The sequence below is a fragment of the Microcebus murinus genome, chromosome 4 (assembly GCF_040939455.1).
Source record: "Microcebus murinus isolate Inina chromosome 4, M.murinus_Inina_mat1.0, whole genome shotgun sequence".
NCBI classification, from domain to species: Eukaryota; Metazoa; Chordata; class Mammalia; order Primates; family Cheirogaleidae; genus Microcebus; species Microcebus murinus.
Genome location: NC_134107.1, coordinates 69750162 through 69771936, shown reverse-complemented (window position 1 = coordinate 69771936; position 21775 = coordinate 69750162). Strand labels below are relative to the sequence as shown.

At 39.6% G+C, this 21775-nt stretch overlaps 1 protein-coding gene and 1 long non-coding RNA gene across 21 annotated transcripts in view; one reads left to right on the top strand and one right to left on the bottom strand.

Annotated features, from left to right (window-relative positions):
• Positions 1-406: 406 nt before the first annotated feature.
• On the bottom strand, positions 407-6584 carry LOC142870626 (uncharacterized). Its single transcript, XR_012918989.1, has 2 exons — positions 6506-6584; positions 407-565 (listed from the first exon to the last, which is right to left on the bottom strand). It is a non-coding gene; the product is annotated as an uncharacterized LOC142870626 (long non-coding RNA).
• The window catches only part of PICALM (phosphatidylinositol binding clathrin assembly protein), a 98751-nt gene continuing 82920 nt past the window's right edge, over positions 5945-21775 (top strand). For 11 of the 20 annotated variants that reach the window (XR_012918987.1, XR_012918988.1, XR_012918986.1 and 8 more), the window contains exon 1: positions 5946-6399. Coding sequence is in view for 17 of the 20 variants with exons in the window: in XM_012738710.2 (XP_012594164.1) it covers positions 6270-6399 (130 nt within the window). In the remaining 3 variants the exon portion in view is untranslated. Of the gene's footprint in view, positions 6400-21775 lie in introns of all 20 variants that reach the window. The other 9 variants (XM_012738705.2, XM_012738703.2, XM_012738709.2 and 6 more) reach the window with 3 other exon arrangements.

Below are 21775 nucleotides of genomic sequence, written 5' to 3'. Positions count from 1 at the left end.
TTAGTCTCAATATCTTTTTTTTTTTTTTTTTTTTGAGATAGAGTCTCACTCTGTTGCCCTGGCTAGAGTGCCATGGCGTCAGCTTAGCTCACAGCAACCTCAAACTCCTAGGCTCAAACTATCCTTCTGCCTCAGCCTCCTGAGTAGCTGGGACTATAGGCATGCGCCACCATGCTTGGCTAATTTTTTGTATATATGTTTTTAGTTGGCCAATTAATTTCCTTCTATTTTTAGTAGAGACGGGGGTCTCACTCTTGCTCAGGCTGGTTTCGAACTCCTGACCTTGAGTGATCCTGCCACCTCGGCATCCCAGAGTGCTAGCCTCGATTTCTTAATCAGTAAAATGGAGCAAAAAGAAATGTATTAGGCAGGGTAGCTAATTACTGTAACAAATAACATTGAAATCTCAGAGGCATAATTTAATAAAGCAAATAAAATCTAGCACAGGTATTTCTGGTCATGCAGCTCTCCTGGGCAGCATTCCTCCAAGGATTCTTTTGTGACCCCAGACTTCTTCCACTTCGTGGTTTCTACCTCCTCTAGATTCTTTGAAGTCTTCATTCAGCTGGTAGGTAGGGGATGAAAGAGAATGTGATGGATGTGGAGGTTTTGAGGCTTTGTGGGACAATCCTTAAATGGCTTTCATTATTTTTGTCCATATAATCTGGGACAGAAATCAGCCACATGACCTCAACTAATTGCAAAGGACGATGGGAAATGCAATCTAACTGTGCTCAGGGAGAAAAGTAAACAGTTTGGTGAACACAGATCTGTCTCTGCCACTTAAAGTCATGAAGTTCTTTTAGAGTGTAACAGATAATCCATGTAATGTGCTTAGCATAGAGGAAATAATCAACAAAGTTACATGTTATTATTATTATCACAAGTATGCATGCCAGACGCATGAGTACGTTTCCTACAGTTGTATGTGGACGGGGCTATGTTCTGAGAAATGTATCGTTAGGCGATTTCATTGTTGTGTGAACATCGGAATGTACTTACACAAACTAGATGGTATAGTCTAGATGGTACACATCGAGCCCATATAATACAGCCTATTGCTCCCAGACTATAAACCTGTACTGAATACTGTAGGTAATTGTAATGCCATAGTGTTTGTGTACATAAACATCAAAAAGGTTTAGTAAAAACACGGTATTATAGTCTTAAGGTACCACTATCATACATGCAGTTTGTTGTTGATGGAAACATTGTTATATGGTGCATGACTATACTTACCTGGAGGTTCTAGCAAGAGAACTCAGCTACAAAAAAAGTCCTTACCTTTTTGTAAGGTTATGATCTTTAACTGATTTGGCAGTTTCAAGAAGTGTAAACATAGAAAGGTGGACAGAGGAAGAGGTTGCCAGGTGTTCATATCAGCTTAGTTAATAGAATGTTAACAGATTATAGTTCAGATAACACTAATTTCTAAGGAGGTGAGAATAGGGAACTGGTGGACTCTGGATTTGGGAATGTTTTTAAGTGAAATAATAGTAGTAAAAATTTTGGTCAATTCTCTTTTCCATATTCTTTTTCTCTTTCATTTTCTTACTTTTAAGACATAGACACTGTCAAGGTTCCTCAAGTGCAGCATACTTTTTCTCCCCACTTATTTTCTCCTCTGTTGCCACTTAAAGACCTTAAGATCTCTAAGAACAAAGACCATCCTTGTCTTGCATATTATTATATCTTAGCATCTAGAAAAGCCTAGCATATAGAATGTAGACAAGAACTATTTGTTGAATGGATTTAATGTATATTGGCAGTTGCTTCAAGTATTGGCTAAAGGACATGGGTAGACTGTTGGAAAGAGAATAAATTTTTAAATCTTGCTTCTGCCACTTATTGTCTGTGAGATTCTGGGAAGTTACTTCTAAGACTTGGTTGTTTCCTTACATTAAATGAGCACAATACATTTTGGAGTTATTGTTATAAGAATTAAATGAAAAAACTTACATAGTGTTCCTAGCATATAGAAGGTATAAAAAAAACTTGTTGCTCCTTCTCCTTGCACTTCATGCCTCTCTACAACATACCTTTTAGTAGGGAGAGCCTAGGAAATACCATGTACTACTCAAGGTTTTTCTTCTGTTTTTGGTCTGTTTGTGATCAAAGCAAATAGGCCTTCAAGTTCATAAACTTGTGATAAAAGTTGAGAACTTAATAGCTCCCAAAGGACTCATGAGTTCACCATTAAACAGTATTCAGCATCTAGAACTTATGTGTCTGACACACAGTAGGTGTTCAATACATATTTTTTTAAAGAGTAAATTAATTAACAAAGTACTAGATAAGCATGATGCTCAGGACAGACAATTATGAGATGGGTATGCTGTATGTGTGAAAAAGTAGGCAGATTTTATCAAATGAAAGGTTTGAAGTGATGGTGTGTCCAAATGGACACAAATGGATTTCAAAGTGTTTTCATTTATTCATTCATTCAACCACCAGCATTCTACTGTGTATCCACTATGCATCAGCCATAATACTAGCGTGCAGATATCTTTGCCCCCTATTTGTGCAATAAATCAATTACAATAATAATAAGATAACAGAAGGATGTATAAGCTATTATATAAATAACAAAAGGAAACCAGTGACTGCTTATTGGAGTGTGAAACAGCATGAGATATCCAGGTATGGCAAGTATTGTGATACTTGTGTGTCACACAAGAGACAAAGAGAGACAAAGCTCAAAAAGTAGTAGTTAGGTAGGGGTCAGCTTATGAAGAGCTTTGTCAGAATGAAAGTCCTGAGTTTTATCCTTTAGAGTAGTGATGGGGGTGGTGCTACAGGAGGATTTTAATGCAAAAAAAAAAAAAAGACAAGTACATTTTAGGTTCAGAAAGATCTGGATTGGACGGTTGGGGTATAAGAGGCAATCAGCTAAGAAGTTACTTAAATAGTCTCGGTACAAAAGAAATCATAAAGGCTGGAACAAAGGCAACAGAAGTGGTGTTAAAAAGAAGATGGGTTTGAGAGATCTAAGTAGATTAGACTTGATGAGGGAAATAAGAGAAGAAGGAGAGCTCAGAATGAATCACAGTTTTCTGACAGGTGCTTCTGGGCAAGTGGTGAGGCCATTGATGGAAACAGGGAACAAAGGAGAGAGGATCAGTATGGATTAAGGATAAGGGATGGTGGGTAGGACAAGACAAGTTCAGTTTTGGCCATAGTGAGTTGGCATCTGTGGAATTTCAGTAGAAATATTTCTTGAATAGATCAGGGAACCGATCTATTCAAGATCGGTTCTTGAATAGATCGGAGAGAAAACTAAAGCATATAAAATAAGGTAGTTCAGTAATTCCTATCCTTAGAACAATTCCCATCTTCTAAATTTCTCCATATCTTTTTAGTTCACAACTGTACATTAACCTTTACGATGACCGATTGTTTACATATTTAGACACTTCTAAAATGTACCCTTGAAAAAGAAGTACAATGATATTTATAACAGAAGCTAGTTTGTTAAACATGGCCAGGTGTGGTGGCTTATGCCTGCAATCCCAGCACTTTGGGAGGCCGGGAATTCTAGAAGAGCCTGGGCAATATAGCAAGATCCTGTCCCTACAAAAGGTTAAAGAAAAAAAAATTAGCCAGGTGTGGTGGTGTGGGCCTGTAGTCCTAGCTACTCCAGAGGCTGAGGTGGGAGGATCCCTTGAGCTAGGAGTGCAGTAAGCTATGATCGGGCCACTGCAGTCCAGCCTGGCTGACAGAGCAAGACCCTGACTCTAAAATTTTTTTTAAAAAATGAAGTAAACATGTCCACAATTATTTGTAAAGGTGGTTTTTTTTTTTTTTTTTGAGACAGAGTCTCACTTTGTTGCCCAGGCTAGAGTGAGTGCCGTGGCATCAGCCTAGCTCACAGCAACCTCAAACTCCTGGGCTCGAGTGATCCTTCTGCCTCAGCCTCCCGGGTAGCTGGGACTACAGGCATGCGCCACCATGCCCGGCTAATTTTTTTTTTATATATATATATATCAGTTGGCCAATTAATTTCTTTCTATTTATAGTAGAGACGGGTCTCGCTCTTGCTCAGGCTGGTTTTGAACTCCTGACCTTGAGCAATCCGCCCGCCTCGGCCTCCCATAGAGCTAGGATTACAGGCGTGAGCCACAGCGCCCGGCCTGTAAAGGTGGTTTTGAAGAACCTCTTTGGTAAAAGTCACAGCGAAATAATTTCCTAGAATGTCATTTACAGTAGTGCATAAAAATGTTTCCTTAAGGATAAAATATTTAGCAATTGATAGTTAGACTATGTTAATGTTGACCTCAGATTGGTCTTTACCAGTACAGAGGCCCAGGCCAACCAATAACTTATGCAGTGGAATCCATAGGACAGTAGTAATGATGACTGACAACATGTCTTGAGAATTGGGTAACTCCTCTGCTGAATGGACACGGGCAGCATACTGGGCACCAAACCACAGATGGATTGCAGTGTACTGAAGGAAGTCATTACGGTTTTATGAAATTTGAGGCTGGCTTTACAAAGATGAAGGCTGTTGGCTTAAGAACTGTGTTCTTGGAAAAAACATGGTGCTACAGAATTTCATCAGCCATAGTGGGGAAATAGGGGGTGAGCAGGTGTAGGGGGAAAGGGAATGGGTGGAGACCACAAAATTCCTGATATGATACATAAAATGTTAAATATCTATGAGTTTTGCATCTTTTGAGAGTCACCAGATTGAAGCACAGTATTTTGGATTTGGCTGGCAGATGGCGTACACAGACTCTCTGAGTATGTTAGCATTTCATTTGAAACTAGTAAGATTACATGATAATTTAACATTCATAGAGATTTTAAAACTTACTCTTAACCCTGGGTTAAATGTAGGGCTCTAAAAACATTTTAAAAGGCTTTGTTAGTAGCTCTTCTGGATCTCATAGAACAGATTCTCAGGGTATAATTGTTCCTCTAAAATGCCCACAGGCACTGTCAATATCTTTCCGTGGAAATCTGGCTCACCCAATAAGAGAAAAGAGGCCAAGGGGAAGAAAGACTAAACCCGGAGATGGCAGGTAGTGATGTCTCCACTCTTTGAATGGGACTTCTCCATTTACCACCCTCTCACTTCCTTCTATGGTCTGGACCTTTAATCACCACAACAGTCAGCCTTGTAGGGTCAAGCTAATCTCTGTTGACATCATCCTACTACTTCCCTTTTCAAATTCCAGTGAAGCTATGTGTTTCCTGTCCTATTTGACACCCTAGAGAATGAATACTGGCCGGTTAGTAACTAAATTTAGACTGGCAGTGATGTGTTGTGTTTTTGGAGTGGAGATAAACATAACCAGGTGACATTTCCAAGCCTCTCAAGGAAAGGGGGCTAAAAACCTTTCTGGGGTAAGAAAACAGGGACAGCTTCAACAGTCTCATAATAGAGGCCTGCTGGCAAGTTCAGAAAATAAGCCCATTGGAACCTTTTCCTTTAAACCAAGAGGGAGACTTTGAGGGGCGTCTCCAAACACACGCTTGCTTGACTATGCTAGGAAAGCTCTGAGAGCCGGAGCTCTGACACCCTCTTTCTCAGGGGAAGCTGTTCAGGCAGCTGCACCTCCTCTTTGTCAAGCTGTTGGTTTCAACCACAAACACGAGGACACCCCGGGGTGGGGACAGAGGGGAGAAGTCGCCCGCCCCACCCCCGGCACACCGCCCCTCCCCCGCCCCACCTCCCTCTGTGACCCCCGCGGGCTGGGCCTCCGGCGACCTGTTGGCAGAAAGTCACGTGACGCGGCCGGCCGCGCACTCCCCCCGGGCGGGCCTCCTGTTGCGCCCGCCGGGCGGGTTCCATCACGTAACGCGCGGGCACCGCCCCGCTCTTCCCTCGCCGAGCGAGGGAGGGCGGGCGTCGAAGAGGAAAGGGAAGGGAAAGGGGCGGGAGAAGGGAGAAGGAGGGGCGGTGCCCGAGTCACGTGACCCGGGGGCAGCCCGGAAAGCTCCGAGGAGGAGCCTGGCGCCGCCATTTTCCTGCAGCTGCCTGTCCCTCTTGCCCTGCCGGGCTCCAGCTGACCAGGGAAGGGGTGGGCTGAGCTGAGGCGGGGGCAAGGGAGTGCCCGACGTCGTGTCCGACCCCGTGGGTGACACGAACCGGTTCTCTCCGGGCTAGGTGGCAGCTCGCGGCCCTGAGCCCCGCCCCAGGCCGGCAGGCGGGGAAGGAGCCGGTGGGGGTAGGGGGTGCGGTGGGGGGTGGGAGTCCTCCGGCTCGTGGGGGTCCCAGTCCCCGCCGGCTGCCGAGTGGGAGGGGTGGCGGAGGAGCCGCAGAGATGTCCGGCCAGAGCCTGACGGACCGAATCACCGCCGCCCAGCACAGTGTCACCGGCTCCGCGGTATCCAAGACAGTATGCAAGGCCACGACCCACGAGATCATGGGGCCCAAGAAAAAGCACCTGGACTGTGAGTGAAGCCAACCTCGGCCCCCACTCCTCGCCCATGCCACCCGGTTCCTTCCCTCATTCTTTCCTTTCCCCCTTCAGCTGCCTGTTCCTTCCCTGCGTCTTACTGGCACGGCGGCTCTTTGCCCGTTGAGCTGTGTGTTCTTTTTGCTTCCATCACATCAGCCTTCACGGCCTCCGTTCCCCCCGTTCCCTGTCTAAAAATCTCTGACAAGCCACTCCCCTCCTGGTTCCTAGGGGACCCTCGCCTCGCTGCCCAGTGCGCCAGCAAACCCCATCACACTGGACCAACTTGCCTCCTCCTAGCTTCTCATCCCCCTACCCCTCTCTCCCTGCAGCCTTCTCTTCCATCCCACCCGTCCGGTGCTGCCTGGTTGCCCTCGCCTGAGCGTCTCCCGCTTGCTCCCAATCTCACCGCCCCATTGTTTCCCCATTAGCCGCCTTCAGGTTTCCGTAAATGCCGGGTTCCTTGGACCCACATCCCTGCTGCTGCTCTGTAATCCTCAGGGTTGCCTCCCTTGAAGGATTCCCATTTCCTTTGCTCTCCACTAGCTTTTCCCTTTCCCGGTTTCTATTCCGTCTTTCCTCCCCGACTTGGGTTACCTTTCTTTGCCTCTGTAGCTTAAGTTCCTTTGATTCACTTTAAGCACCATACCCAGTACCCTACTTTTATCCTCCTTCGTGGGTGTAGGGGAAGCTTTGTGGAAAGTTGGAGTTTTTATTTGCCTCTAGTGGAATTTAATCATTGTATTGTCCATATTTTTGACTGGGGTGAGTTATGAATGTTAGCCTCCCCACCCCCCGACTTTTAAATGGAAATATGGAAAAAGGCTTTGCTGATATTGGTATCAGTTCCAACCCTGGCGGTTTGAATTTAGAAGCTTAAATGCGAAGCGCAGACTGTTGGAATTCAAAATACCGTAATAAATTTACCTACAAATAGCTTACAACGATGTTTAATGATGCTTTAATTTGGATACGTTTTAATTTATATCAATTACATATTTATAGTTTTGTTTATTTTTTAAACTAAGTCTGAACTGAAAAGGATATGCCAATTATCTTTTGAGGAACTAGATTTTCTTACGCGGCATAGTATTGCTCCATTCACTAACTTAGATACAATTACTAGAACTAACTCCTCCCAACTATTTTCAAACCTGGAAGCCACCTTTAATGTCCTCCTTTCGTTTATGCTCCTTTACCTCAGGGTACAAAGTTCAGTGGATCACTCAGGCTTTGAGTCAATGGAGCTTTGACTTGAAACTTTTCAGGGAAAAGTAGGGAAATAGTCTTGATAATAAGTTCCTTTTTAAATGACTACTGGACACATTAGTCTGACTGACTTAAACGTAAAGTTATTTTGCTTTACTGCTTGAAGCAAGAATGAGTATGCCTTGATAGGGAATTCATTGTCTGGAGGCCTGTTTTGGTTTCTCATTTGGACTTTGGCCATAAATAAGGTTTGCTCATTTAAAAAAATGTACAAAATGTGAATTCTTCCAAGATACTTGCTCATGAAGTGCTGTTAGAACAAGTTATTGCTGTTGACAAACCCATTATTCATTTCGATTTGTTCTACTGTGGAAAGTTGTTAAAAAACATTAGTGCTTGCTTGGTTCTCAGTGATGATTCTCATGCAGGTTACTTTTTAACTTATCAGTCCTTGCCTGTTTAGAGAATGGAGACTACATTTAAATGGTGACACTTATGCACAGAAAATTCTTTGAACTGCATGGAGCTGTAAATGCTTTTTTGATTTTCTGAGTATGGGGAGTAGGCATTTCTACTCTTTACTTTTCTTCAACTGACTACTTGGTTTGCCCTACCAAATCTTACAGTTTGCTCCTACCACTGTGTGAATTCTTTTATTAGGTTTTTTTTTTTTGGATGTGAGGGTAAGAAGTGACTGTATGAACTATTATTCTCTTCCTTCACTCAAAATGATAAATTATAACAAGAATAGATAAAGCTTTTAAAAGTCTTCATAAATATTGTCTTATTTCAAATGTAGCATTGGTTCTTTTAACACAGTGCCAAAAAGGGTAGAAAATAGGTTAGATAGGGTTAGAGGAGTGATATTTGCTTATGGTTTTATAAATGTTATTAGCCTTTTCTCTTATAAAAGCCTCTACTGCAGATGCCAACTGGGATTAGGTTTGGAGGATAATCTCACATTTGTGGTTCTTTTTCTCTCCCACTGCTATTTTTGTAAGCTCCTACCTTAAAAAGCTTGAATGTACCTGGTAGTGTTTGACTTTTAAAAAAAAATGTGTAAAAAAAATGTGTAAGCAATATGCCTCTATTTCTTTTCAATAAAGTTTTAAAATACAGTGACACTATTTTTTCTGTATTGTTTAAAATGCTTGTGTAACCAGTTCTCATTAATGAAATAAGTTTAAGTCTGACCAATGAATAGTGTACTAGACAAACACCTTCTCTCACACGCTAAGATGCTTTAAGAAAATTGAAAAGGTTCTTAGTGTTGACATGAACTTTAGGGTTTAATATAGAGATCTGTTTTTCAAGTAATTTTTCCTCTTTTTAGGATTTTTTCTTTATAGTGAAAGCTTAGTTCTGTTGTACCTTTTAATGTCTCCAACAACTAACACCTACTTATACGAGCCTAATGAAACCGATTTTATGTTGAAATGGCAGCATTTAACAAAAATATGCTTAGGACTATAGGCCTTAGAATGTGGAGGTAGTTTCTGTGCATTTCTTTACCAAGATCTTTCCATATTAGGAAGTGATTATTATAATCTATGAATTATGGCTTAATTCATACATTATATATTAGTTGAAAAAAGATCTTTTTGCTTTGCTTATGCAGTAGATGTTAGTGGATAATAATGTTTACTAGTGTCCCTAGTGTGATAAGAATTGTCAAACTTTAAACATACTAATGAAAAGAAACATGATTTCCAATAAGTTTCAGGCCTTTAATGGCCATAATCAAGGTAGAAGAATAGTAGTGCTTATATATATATTTTTATTTCTTTTTTGTGTGTAGTAGCACTTATATTTGAAGAACTTCAGTTTTCCAGATGCTTATCATTTAATCCTTTCTAATAGGTGATCGGTGGGGGTAATTCGTATGCATAAAAAGTAGCTTCTAAGTCCATTTAAAGAGGGTATAGAATGCTTAAAACAGTCATAATGATTGAAGTATAAGCAAAACACTATTTTTAACATATCTGATTTCACAACCTTTGAATCTTATCCTGTTTTTGATATGAATGCTTAACTTTCTTTTTCTATATTTGTTTAATTACTATCCTTGGACGTTTACCTTTTTTTTTTTTGAGACAAAGTCTCACTCTGTTACCTTGGCTAGAGTGCAGTGGTGTCGTCATAGCTCACTGCAACCTCAAACTACTGGCCTCCAGCCATCCTCCTGCCTCAGCCTCTTGAGTAGCTGGGGCAACAGGCGGACACCACCATGCCTGGCTAATTTTTTCTATTTATGGTAGAGACAGGGTCTTGTTCTTGCTCAGTTTGGTCTTGAACTTCTGACCGCAGGCGATCCTTCCACCTCGGCCTCCCAGAATGCTAGGATTAGAAGAGTAAGCCACCTCTCCTGCCCCTAACATTTACTTTTTGACATCTTTCACTGAAATGTAATATCTATGTTAATGACTATAATGTCTTAATTTTTTTAATCCATATTTTTCCCAATTAATTTCCAGGCACACTTCATTTCAACTATAATCTGCCTTACCCATTCTAAAATAAAATCAAGATTATGTTCTTATTAAGCATCCATTTTAAGCATATCTCTTTTTGGTAGATACAGCATAGGTATTTATATATTGTGAACCAAAGCTAGACCTTGCTTAATTTTAATACGTAAACAATTTTTTAAAAAGTAAGATTTGTGAATGTTTTGCATATGTAGAAGGTGGGATTTGTATTTGGGTTAATGGTTTTTATGACCATTGAAAATGTTATAGGCTGGACGAAGTGGCTATCGCCTATAATCTCAGCACTTTAGGAGGCTGAGGTGGGAGGATTGCTTGAGGCCAGGAATTCAAGATCAGCCTGGGCAATATAGTGAGACCCTATCCCTATAAAAAATAAAAAGAAAGAAAAGGTATATAAAATACTGAAATGTCCTTGAATTAATTTGCCTTTTAAGAGTATGTATTGGTTTTTAATGTCTTCGTTAACGGCGTTTTAGAGGTGCTTAGTTTGCATATTGTGCAAACTAAGGTATCTGGTAATTGGGATCTGATTTCTAAGATGATGCATGTAAGGAAAACATAAAGTGGAAGATTTGTCCTAGGATGTCTTTTGTTTAGAAATAAGGTAACTGGGACTTTTAATAATGAGAATTGCTTTAATTTAAAATCATCCCTTGATCATTATTTAGAATATTTAATGTGAAAGTTCACCATAATGTGTAGAAAGTCACTTTTGTTTTCTTAAGTTCCAGAATGCTTAATTTCATGATTTCTCAAAATCAAAGAAGTAAGAAAAACAAACTCAAAGGTATCTTGGCAAGAGGTTAGAGCTTTACCAGGAAGAGTTAGCCTTAGACTTTCAAAGTAAAGGCTTAGTATTTGTTCTTCCTGTTCTTTTGGTGGCTAAAGTGGCATTTCCGTTACTTTGTGTTCTGTCTCAGTATGTCTGAGTTAAACTGCTTTAATACATCTCTAGAGAATCAAAATTTTGGATTTGACTTTTTAGAATTTTGTATGTTTATTGTGTATATGGTTCTTTTTGTGGAAAATCATTCTGGGCAGTTAGATTTGACTAATGATATTCTTTTAAAAGGGAATCTTGATGAACCTCAACCTTTATATATTAGAAATTATGTTCAGAAATATGATTTGCCAGATTATCAGAAAATTAAGGATTGCTCAAGTCATACTCGTATGTAGGTAGCGGTGGGTGTACTCTTTGTGCTTATTGCCTAGATGTATTTTATGTTTAAAAAATATTTGTGGTTATTTTGTACAGGGCACTGTATTGAACACTTTATATTTGCTAACTTTTAACAGCTTTATGAGAGAGATACTATTGTTTCCATTTTGCTGAAGTGGAAACTAAGGCAGTAAGAAGTTCAGTAATTTGCCCAGTGTCACACAGGAAGAAGGGAACTGGGATTTTGAACGCTAGTAGTCTAGCACTGGCATCTGCTATTAACTTAGTGTGACTTTTTACATAATTTTTTATTCCAGAAAGTGAATAAACTATATTCATTTATTCATGGCAGTGGATTTTTAGAAAAATAGACTTTATTTTTTGGAGCAGTTTTATTAATTTCATAGCAAAATTGAACGGAAGTTACAGAGATTTCCCATATACCGTCTATTCCTCTTGCATGCATAGCCTCTGCTATTATCAACATCCCCTACTAAAATGGTACATTTGTTACAATTGATGAACTGACATTGACATCTTTACCACCAAAAGTCCATAGTTTACATTAGGGTTTACTTTTGGTGCTGTACCTGTAGATGAGTTTTGACAAATATATAATGACATGTATCTACCACTGTCACACAAAGCAGTTTCATTGCCTTAAAGAGCCTCTGTGTTCCACCTATTTTATTGCTCTTTTTCTGAGCATCCAGTGATTTTTTTTTTACTGTCTCTATGGTTTTTGTCTTTTCTAGAATGTCATGGAGTTGGAATCATACAGTATGTAGCCATTTCAGATTGGCTTCTTTCACTTAGTAATATGTGTTTAAGTTTCCTTTATGTTTTTTTCATGGCTTGTTAGCTCGTTTCTTTTTAGTGTTGAATTACATCCCATTCTCTTGAGTGCACCATGGTTTATTTATCCATTCACCTACTGAAGGATATCTTGGGTGCTCCCGAGTTTTGTTATTTATGAATAAAACTGTTGTAAATGTGTGTGTGTGTGTGTTTTGTGTGGACATAAGCTTTCTGTTTGTTTGGCTGGATCGTATGGTAAGAGTATGTTTAGTTTTGTAAGAAACCTCCAAACTGTTTTTCAAAGTGTCTATACTATTTTGTATTCCCACCAATGAATGCTGTTCTTTACATCCTCACCAGCATTTGTGGTGTTCTGTATTTTGGCCATTCTAATATGTGTATAGTAGTATCTCATTGTTGTTTCCCTGATGTGAAATGCAAATTAAAAGACACGACATCTTTTCATGTGCTTACTTACTATCTGTGTATTTTTTTTTTAGTGAGGTGTCCGTTAAGTTGTTTGGCTTGTTCTTAAAGTCAGCTTCTTTGTTTTCTTGTTGAGTTTTAATTTTTATATGTATATTTTGGATAAAAATTCTAATGTATCTCTGGCAAATATTTTCTTCCATTCTGTGGCTTGTCTTTTTAGTCTCTTGACAGTGTCTATTGCAGAACAGAAAAGTTTAATTTTAATCACGTGCAGCTTATGAGTTTTTTCTTTCATGGATCATGCTTTCATGGGTATATCTAAGAAGTCCTCAACAAACCCAAGGTCATCTAGGTTTTCTTCTGTGTTATCTTCTAGGAGCTTTATTGTTTTGAATTTCATATTTTATCAGTCTGTAATCCATTTTGTCTCTGATCCCTTTTTTTTTTTTTTTTTGTTTTTTGTTTTTTGTTTTTTTTTTGAGACAGAGTCTCACTTTGTTGCCCAGGCTAGAGTGAGTGCCGTGGCGTCAGCCTGGCTCACAGCAACCTCAATCTCCGGGGCTCAGCGATCCTACTGCCTCAGCCTCCCGAGTAGCTGGGACTACAGGCATGCGCCACCATGCCCGGCTAATTTTTTGTATATATATTTTTAGTTGGTCAATTAATTTATTTCTATTTTTGGTAGAGACGGGGTCTCGCTCAGGCTGGTTTTGAACTCCTGACCTTGAGCAATCCGCCCGCCTCAGCCTCCCAAAGTGCTAGGATTACAGGCGTGAGCCACCACGCCCGGCTCTCTGATCCCTTTTGAGTTAATATTTGTGAAGGGTGTAAAGTCTGTGTCTAGATTTAATTGTTTGCATGTAGATATCCATTTGTTTCCAGTACCATTCATTACAAAGAAAAAAAAAGGCTATCTTTGCTCCCTTATGTTGCCTTTACTCCTTTGTTGGCAGTGGTTCTTAAAGTGTGGTCCAGAGACTCCTGGGGGTCTTCAAGACTATTTGAGCAAGTTTGTGAGGTCAAAACTATATTTGTGTACTGAGACATTATTTGCCTTTTCCGTTTTCATTCTTTCACCAGTGTACAGTGGAGTTTTCCAGAGACTATGTAATGTGTGGTATTGCAACAGATTGTAGTAGCGGATAATAAAAATTCAGCTGTTTCCTATTAAGCCACATAGTAAAGAGTTTTGCAAAAATGTGAAAACAATGCCATTCTTATAATTTTTAGTTATTTAAAATATAAAATATAGTTATTTTTCATGAAATAATTTTATTATTTTAAAAATAATTAATAGTTTTAGACTTCTCAGTTTTAGTTTCTTGAGTTTTTGTTTTTTTTCCTAAATGTGTTATGTGCCATTTTATTATGGGAAATGGAACCAACCCTCCCTCCCTCCCTCCCTCCCTCCCTCCCTCCCTCCCTCCCTCCCTCCCTTCCTTCCTTCCTTCCTTCCTTCCTTCCTTCCTTCCTTCCTTCCTTCCTTCCTTCCTTCTCTCCCCCCTCCCCCTTTCCTTGCCCCTTTCCTTTCCTCTTTACTTTCTTTCTTTTCTTTTTTTGAGACAGGGTCTTGCTGTGTCACCCTGGGTAGAGTGCAGTGGTGTCATTGTAGCTCACTGCAACCTCAAACTCCTAGGCTCAAGATCTTCCTGCCTCAGCCTCCCGAGTACCTGGTGCAAACCACCACACCCAGCTAATTTTTTCTGTTTTTGGTAGAGACAGCGTCTTGTTCTTGCTTAGGCTCGTCTTGAATTCCTGAGCTTAAGCGATCCTGCTGCCTCGGCCTCCCAGAATCCTGGGATTACAGGTGTGAGCCATTGCACCCAGCCTCAGATATTGTAATTCTTTATATAATAGCTTCTATAATTGTAATTGTTTGTGTAGAGGGCCCTTGCATGTCTTCTTTACTATGCTAAATGCAGCATATAACAAGTATTCAATAAAAAGATGCTAAATGAATCAAGGAGAAATGAATTTCTCATGGGGGTTTCTAATGTGTTATCAAACAATGTTTAGGATCTTTATCATAAAAAAAGAGGAAGCTTACTATAGGAGTGATAGTCTTTGCTATGAGTCATGGGTGGTGGTTTAAACTTCTTTCTGTTTCACGATTAAGTAAATTTTTATTCTGTATTGATTGAAAATATAAAGAATTATGGAAGTTGGGAAATAAACTTCCAGAGTTAGGATATGTAAAATTAGGGCAGTTTGAAGTCAATTCCTGACAGTCCTTGATTTTAGAGTATGTGCTATCTGTGATAGTTCACAACCTTCCTCCCTGCCCCTTTTAAAGAGGGCCTGGTTCTTTCACCCAGGCTAGAATGTAGTGGCACAGTCATAGGTCACTGCAGCCTCAAACTTTTGGGCTCAGGAGATCTTCTGCCTCAGCCTCCCAAGTAGCTGGGACTATAGGCGCATGCCACACTAATTTTTAAATTTTTTGTAGAAATGAGGTCTCACTGTATTGCCCTGGCTGGTCTTGAGTTCCTGGGCTCAAGCAGTCCACCTGCCTTAGCTGCCCAATCCCAGCTGGGATTATAGGTGTGAGTCAACGTGCCTGGCTGCAGAGTCCACATCTTATGGCAGGATGTTATAAGGCCTTATTTGCTAATTGCTTGCGTGTTTTGGTAGAGGACATTGACAAAGAATTTAAAGTGCAAATAAAGATAGTAAGAAGTGAAGTAATACCTTTAATAAGCTATATTGAATGAGGAGGAGTGAGCTTCTTCCTACTTCAGCTATGCCCATTCTTTCCCACTTTCCACATTGTTTTTTTTTTTGAGACTTACAAAGACCTGTGAGTTTACATTTTGTAAGACTTTATTTTTCTTGGACAGGCCTGAGTGGAAAAATGAGAATCTTAAGGATAAATGGTGATTTGTATATGGACAAATGAGTTCCTTTTAAATTAGCATAAGCAGTGACATGGAGGCAAGAAAGACCTTTAAGGTGTGCTTGGGATAAACTTTAAATAGTTCTTTATAGCGGAATACAAAGTTAATGGGAGTAAGGGGAGATGAGATTGGAGAGGGAACCCTTAAAGGTCTTGAAGAGTAGGAGTTACCTTGATGGACTCTGATCTCTTCACACCTCTTTTCCAAATCTTCATTTTAGAGTCCCCTTTTCTCTCATTTTAGCTGCTTTTCTTCCTAGTTTTAGATGCCAGTGCCATGAAACTGGGGAAGTATTTTTTCCTTTTCCTAGGTAGTTTGTAGTGGCATTGTTGAGAGTGATAAGAGGGAAGGAATGCACAGTTCTGTTGGTAGATGTGCAGAGGGCTAAATGTGCCATAGCACCTCAAATTGGACCTCTGAACATTATTAAATGTAGTGGTTTGGGTCTCTGAATAAAATCAGATACACTGTGATCTGATGGCCTTTTAGACACATCTGGAAATTGAGCTTTGAGTTCCAAGTTTATAAACTTAAACACAAACTATTTATACTGTCATCTTATCAGATGGTAGTATGAATAAAAAAGGCTTGTTAAACCAATTTAAAGTCAGTAAGAATCTTGATGGCTTGACCGACTTACAAGATTTAGCTATTGACATCTGTTTATCTGCAAATGATGCATTAGTTATTAGTCATTCTTATATTTTTAAAGTTGGATCTCTACCAAACAAGACTTAGTCTTGTGGAAATTAATATTCTCCTTAGCAGTTACATATTGAGTGTTAAAAGAAAAACTTTAGACAAGTTAAATTTATTAATGGTAGAGTTTATTTGAGCTAAGAAACAATTCATGAATTGGGCAGCACCTGAACCAGTAAAAGTTCAGAGAGCTCTACCCAGCAATGTGGGCAGGCAGTATTTATAGATAGAAAAAGGTTACATAGAAATAGCCTTATTGATTACAGCTCTGCATTTGCCTTATTTTGACATGTCTGAACAGTTTGCAACCTGTGAGTGGCTGAAAGCTTGGCTGCTGTAATTGGCCAAGACTTAACTACTTGTTACAAGAATATACTCTTAAGTTAGGTTGTAGTTTGTTTACGTACTAAGTTGCAGTTCACTGCTTACAGAGGCAGCTTTAGGCCAAATTTAATTTAACATTGTCTACTATATATCCAAATGTTGTGTTAAGACAATTGAGAAATCTTAGAAGTGAAATCACTGATCATGTCCTCAGTCTAGCAGGGAAGATGAAATAAACAGATAGCTGTATTGCCAGGCAATGTGAGATAAGTACAGATCAAATGACATTAAAAATCAGAGGTTACTTCTTTTGATACGGGGAGGACTAGACCTTAAATGATAAGTAGTAGTTAGGAGCAATAGGCATTTCAGGTGGAGGAAGGAGCATGGGCAAACATTTGTAGGTAGGAAGGTTGGAATTGTGTTTGGGGAACAAAAGAATCTGTAAATGGAGTGATTTGGGGCAATGAGAGGGACAGGTTGGATGTAATAAGAAGTACAGTTGGAGCAATTGTCTGAGGCTAGATTGTTGAGAGTATGATGACTTTTAACCATACAGCCTTGAGATATAGTTTATTACCAGGTAGCTTTTGACTACTTTGAAAATGTTGGACCATAGTTAGCCAATTTTTCAAAATTACCCTATGTCTTCATTTTCTGCTCCAGTGTGAAAATAAGGAGAACAAGGAGTTTTGCTGGTCTTGAAACTGAGCATGAGATTTTGCTGCTTCAAGCTTTTTATATATTAACTTTATTATAGACTGGATAGTGGCATTAACTGGGATTTGGGGGATTTCTAAATCTCTAGATTGCACAGAAATCATTGAAAAAGTCTTTTCAACAGAAGTAATATATACCTAACTTTGATCTTAAGGTAGAGATTTTGTAAAAGTTTAAGGAAACATTTCAGTCTTCAGTGTTACATAAAATCAGTTTAGTTAGGACATAATATACAAATTGAGAACGGCTAATCTTTAACACATTAACTACCATGTGAGTTATATTTAACTCACACTCATTTTGAGCCCCGGGGGCCTCTCAAAGCATATGTAACTCACATGTCTCTTCACCTTGGGAGCTGCATGAACTATTTCAAGTTGCATATAACTCACACACAGAAAATAATAAAACATCTTAAAAAATTATTAAATTAGAAGGAATCATTTTGTTTTCAAATTTTTTATTCTGTTTTCGTAATAAAACACTGTGGCCCCAAGAACAATTTTTTTGTTTTTTCTAGTGTGGCAGTCAATGTGTTAGGGAATTCTTTTTATGTTTTGAGCAATTGACATATATTGTTAACACAGCACTTACAAAAAACCTATTTATTAGATGGTTTTGTTAGCACTGTTTTACAGATACTTAAACTAAAATGCTGTTAGTTTGAGGAAATAGAGAATAACTCTAACATTTAGATGGCAGTGAAGAATTTTGCCAGCAAGTCAGACAATCTGGGGGAGCCTCTTAGAGCTCATAGAAAACTTTCAAGAAATGGGATGTAGTTAGAAGAGAGCTTTTCTTTGAGAAATATAACTTCAGTAAATAGTTACAATATTTTTTGTAGAGATTGGGTCTCGTTCAGGCTGGTCTTGGCCTCAAGTGATCCTCCAGCCTCGGTCTCCCACAGGTGCTAGGATTACAGGTATGAGCTGCTGCGTTCTTGGCCAAAACCAGCTGTTTAATTAATGACTGAGAAGTTAAGGTTTAGCAGGCAGTATTTCCTTGGTTATTTTTCTTTTCTCAGCATTAGCTTTTGTAACTTTTCTTCACAGAACTATGCAATTGTGTGTTATCAGGTTTGGAATTTGTGTTGGGCATTAATTTAATATAGCATCTTAGACTTTGTAAACTATAAACAAACCCTCATTTGCTTTTGTTCTTCATATTCTTTTGCAAAATATTGTTTGGAGTTGGTGACCTAGAGTGGATCAAGGCGTATCTTCAGGTGATTTCTGTAGCTCATCCCAGAAACACTGCATAACACAGCTGAGTGGCAATAAAGAAAGAACAACCATAGATGCTGACTTAAAAATTAGTTGTGGATTTGCAACTGGTAGCTAAGTTAGAAAGCTATTTATAGAGTAGCTCAGGAGGCTGAGACTTGACTGATGGCCTAAAGGTGATGTGCAAGGAGAGAAATACTTCCTTCTATCAGGAGGTTGGAAACCTTTTAGGAGAAGCTTAAACTGCTTCCTATCCTTGGGCTTATAGACTTAACCTTGAATTGATTTTCCTTTGACTTTCTTCATCAGAGTTATGTTTTCCTAACTTAGTGACTAACCAAGAATGTGTTGTAACTATTGAGGCCCCTTTTAACATGCCTCTTGCTATTACTTAGAATTAGAAATGATTACATCTCTGGGACAAAAGATGACTGCAAAACTGCTTTATATGTTCTTGTCATGTAAAATCACATAAGACCTGTTCACCTAAAATCTAGTGAGTTAACTTAGTTCTGTGACATTCTTGCCTCATTTAAACTTGCTTATAAATTAAGGCTTGTGGTTTGAGTCATTTGGAGTTGAGGAATACCCAGCACCTTTTTTTCTTAACTTTTAGAGTCCCCATTATGCCCCAGAATGCCCAGACATTTTGATACCTGTTCCTTATGAACTTGGGTTGAATGAGATGCTGCCTTCTTTATATTCTGTGGACTTTAGTTCATTGTAGTCACAATGAAGATGGTGATGCCAATGAGAAGGACATACTAAACCAGACCAGAGGTATTTTATTGTACATGTTGGGAATTAGATTTGTGAGAACTAAGCATTGGATTTGTGAGAATGTGGATTTTAGAATAGAGAACGTGATGACAAGACTTGTACCACTTGGAATGGAGAGGAAGGAAGCGAGTGTGTGTGTGCGCGCATGTGTGCGTGTGTGTATGTATATCTATCTCCGTCTGTTATCCTACTGCAAAGACTGTTTTTAGAATCTAGTTCTGGCCAGGTGCGGTGGCTCATGCCTGTAATCCTTGCACTCTGGGAGGCCAAGGCAGGAGGATTGCTTGAGGTCAGGAGTTTGAGACCAGCCTGAGCAAGAGTGAGACCCTCATCTCTACTAAAAATAAAAAACAATTAGGCCGGGCATGGTGGCTCACGCCTGTAATCCTAGCACTCTGGGAGGCCGAGGCGGGCGGAGTTCAAAACCAGCCTGAGCAAGAGCGAGACCCCGTCTCTACTATAAATAGAAAGAAATTAATTGGCCAACTAATATATATAGAAAAAATTAGCCGGGCATGGTGGTGCATGCCTGTAGTCTCAGCTACTCGGGAGCCCGAGGCAGCAGGATTGCTTGAGCCCAGGAGTTGGAGGTTGCTGTGAGCTAGGCTGACGCCAGGGCACTCACTCTAGCCTGGGCAACAAAGTGAGACTCTGTATCAAAAAAAAAAAAAAAAAAAATTAGCCAGGCATGGTGGCCTGTGCCTGTAGTGCCAGGTACGTGGGAGGCTGAGGCAGGAGGATCGCTTGAGCCCAGGAGTTTGAGGTTGCTGTGAGCTAGGCTGATGCCATGGCACTCTACCCCAGGCAGCAGAGCAAGACTTTGTCTCCAAATAAAAAAGGAAGCTAGTTCCAACACAACCTTTAGTTTGTGATACTTCAGTTAGACAAATATTTAAATCTTTATAATTGAGATAACATTTCTTGCTTTGTCACTAGGCTGTTGTAATAATCAAAAGACTAAGATATGGAAAGAACTTTGTAATGTATAAAGAGATCCATATGTGCATTGTAAAGATTTTGCCACTCTTTAAGATTGAGTGCAGGTAGCTATCACATTAAATAACACTTTCCAGTTGTGTTAGTCTGTGTTGTGTTGCTGTAAAGGAAATACTTGAGGCTAGATAATTTATAAAGAAAAGAGATTTATTTGTCTCACAGTTCTGCAGATGATACAAGAAGCATGGTGTTAGTAGCTGCTTCTGGTGAGGGCTTCAAGGAGCTTCCAACCAAGGCAGAAAGTGAAGGTGGGGGAGAGGGAGAGGGAGGGAGTTGACAGAGAGAGAGAGAGAGAACTTTAAAGGAATATCTCATAGAAAAAGCTGAAAATAAAACACCTCCTGCCAATCCCAGTCTTCTGGAAGTTATCTCATATAGCATTCCCTCAAAAGCCACACCCTTTAAAATAACCAGCTCTCACGTGAACTAATAGTGATCTGCCACCATAACCGACACAACTCCCACTAGGCCCCGTCTCCAACACTGAAGATCACATTTTACCATGAGATTTGGAGAGGACAGACATCCAAACTGTATCACCACCAGCTGATGAAGAAATTAGGCTTCAGAGAGGTTTTACAGAAGTCATTGAGTTTGAGGTAGTTTCATAATACTGTATTGGAAAAGTGGTGGAGGAATAGTCTTCTAAAATGAGGGAAAACTCGTCAAATGATGCTAAGTAAAAATTAAAATATTGTATATTTGTAATGGTGCTTTAAGGCTTATAAAGTACCCTTAGTGTATGACCTGAATCAAACAAGAATGTTGTGCAAGTAAAATATTAATATTCCAATTTTTTTTTTTTTTTTTTTTTTTGAGACAGAGTCTCACTTTGTTGCCCAGGCTAGAGTGAGTGCCGTGGCATCACCCTAGCTCACAGCAACCTCCAGCTCCTGGGCTCAAGCAATCCTTCTGCCTCAGCCTCCCGAGTAGCTGCGACTACAGGCATGCGCCACCATGCCCGGCTAATTTTTCTATATATATTGGTTGGCCAATTAATTTCTTTCTATTTATGGTAGAGACAGGGTCTCACTCTTGCTCAGGCTGGTTTTGAACTTCTGACCTCGAGCAGTCCGCCCGCCTTGACCTCCCAGGATGCTAGTAATATTCCTATTTTTAAAATATAGAAATTGAAATTTCGTGGCTAAATAACATGCCTTACATCATAATAGTGAATAGTAAGCCTGAATTTGATTTTAGATCTTTTGCTCATTCTGATATGTCACCTAGGACTGTATATTAGCACATGGAAATGGATGGAACCATACATGGAAGCAGAAGGAAAGCCTAAAGCAGAACTTCAGTGATGATGAAATTAGCACCCTCATTGTTACTCATTGTTTGAAGCAGATATTGGAAATGAATAGCACTTAGGACAGGCTATCAAATAAGTGTGAGTCAAGAGATTTTCTAATAGGGAGAAATGAACTTTAAAGGAATATCTCATAGAATGCTAAAAACAAAACACCCCCTGTCAATCCCAGTCTTCTGGAAGTTATCTTACATAGCAGTGAAAGAAAAAGCTAATGTTCTCTAGTAATTGGGAAATTTAGGTAGGGATTAACTTGAGAAGTAGTAGTATTCACGTAGCATTTTAGTTGGATAAAAGATTCATTTGAGGATCATTTGGCATCAGAGCAAAAAGAAG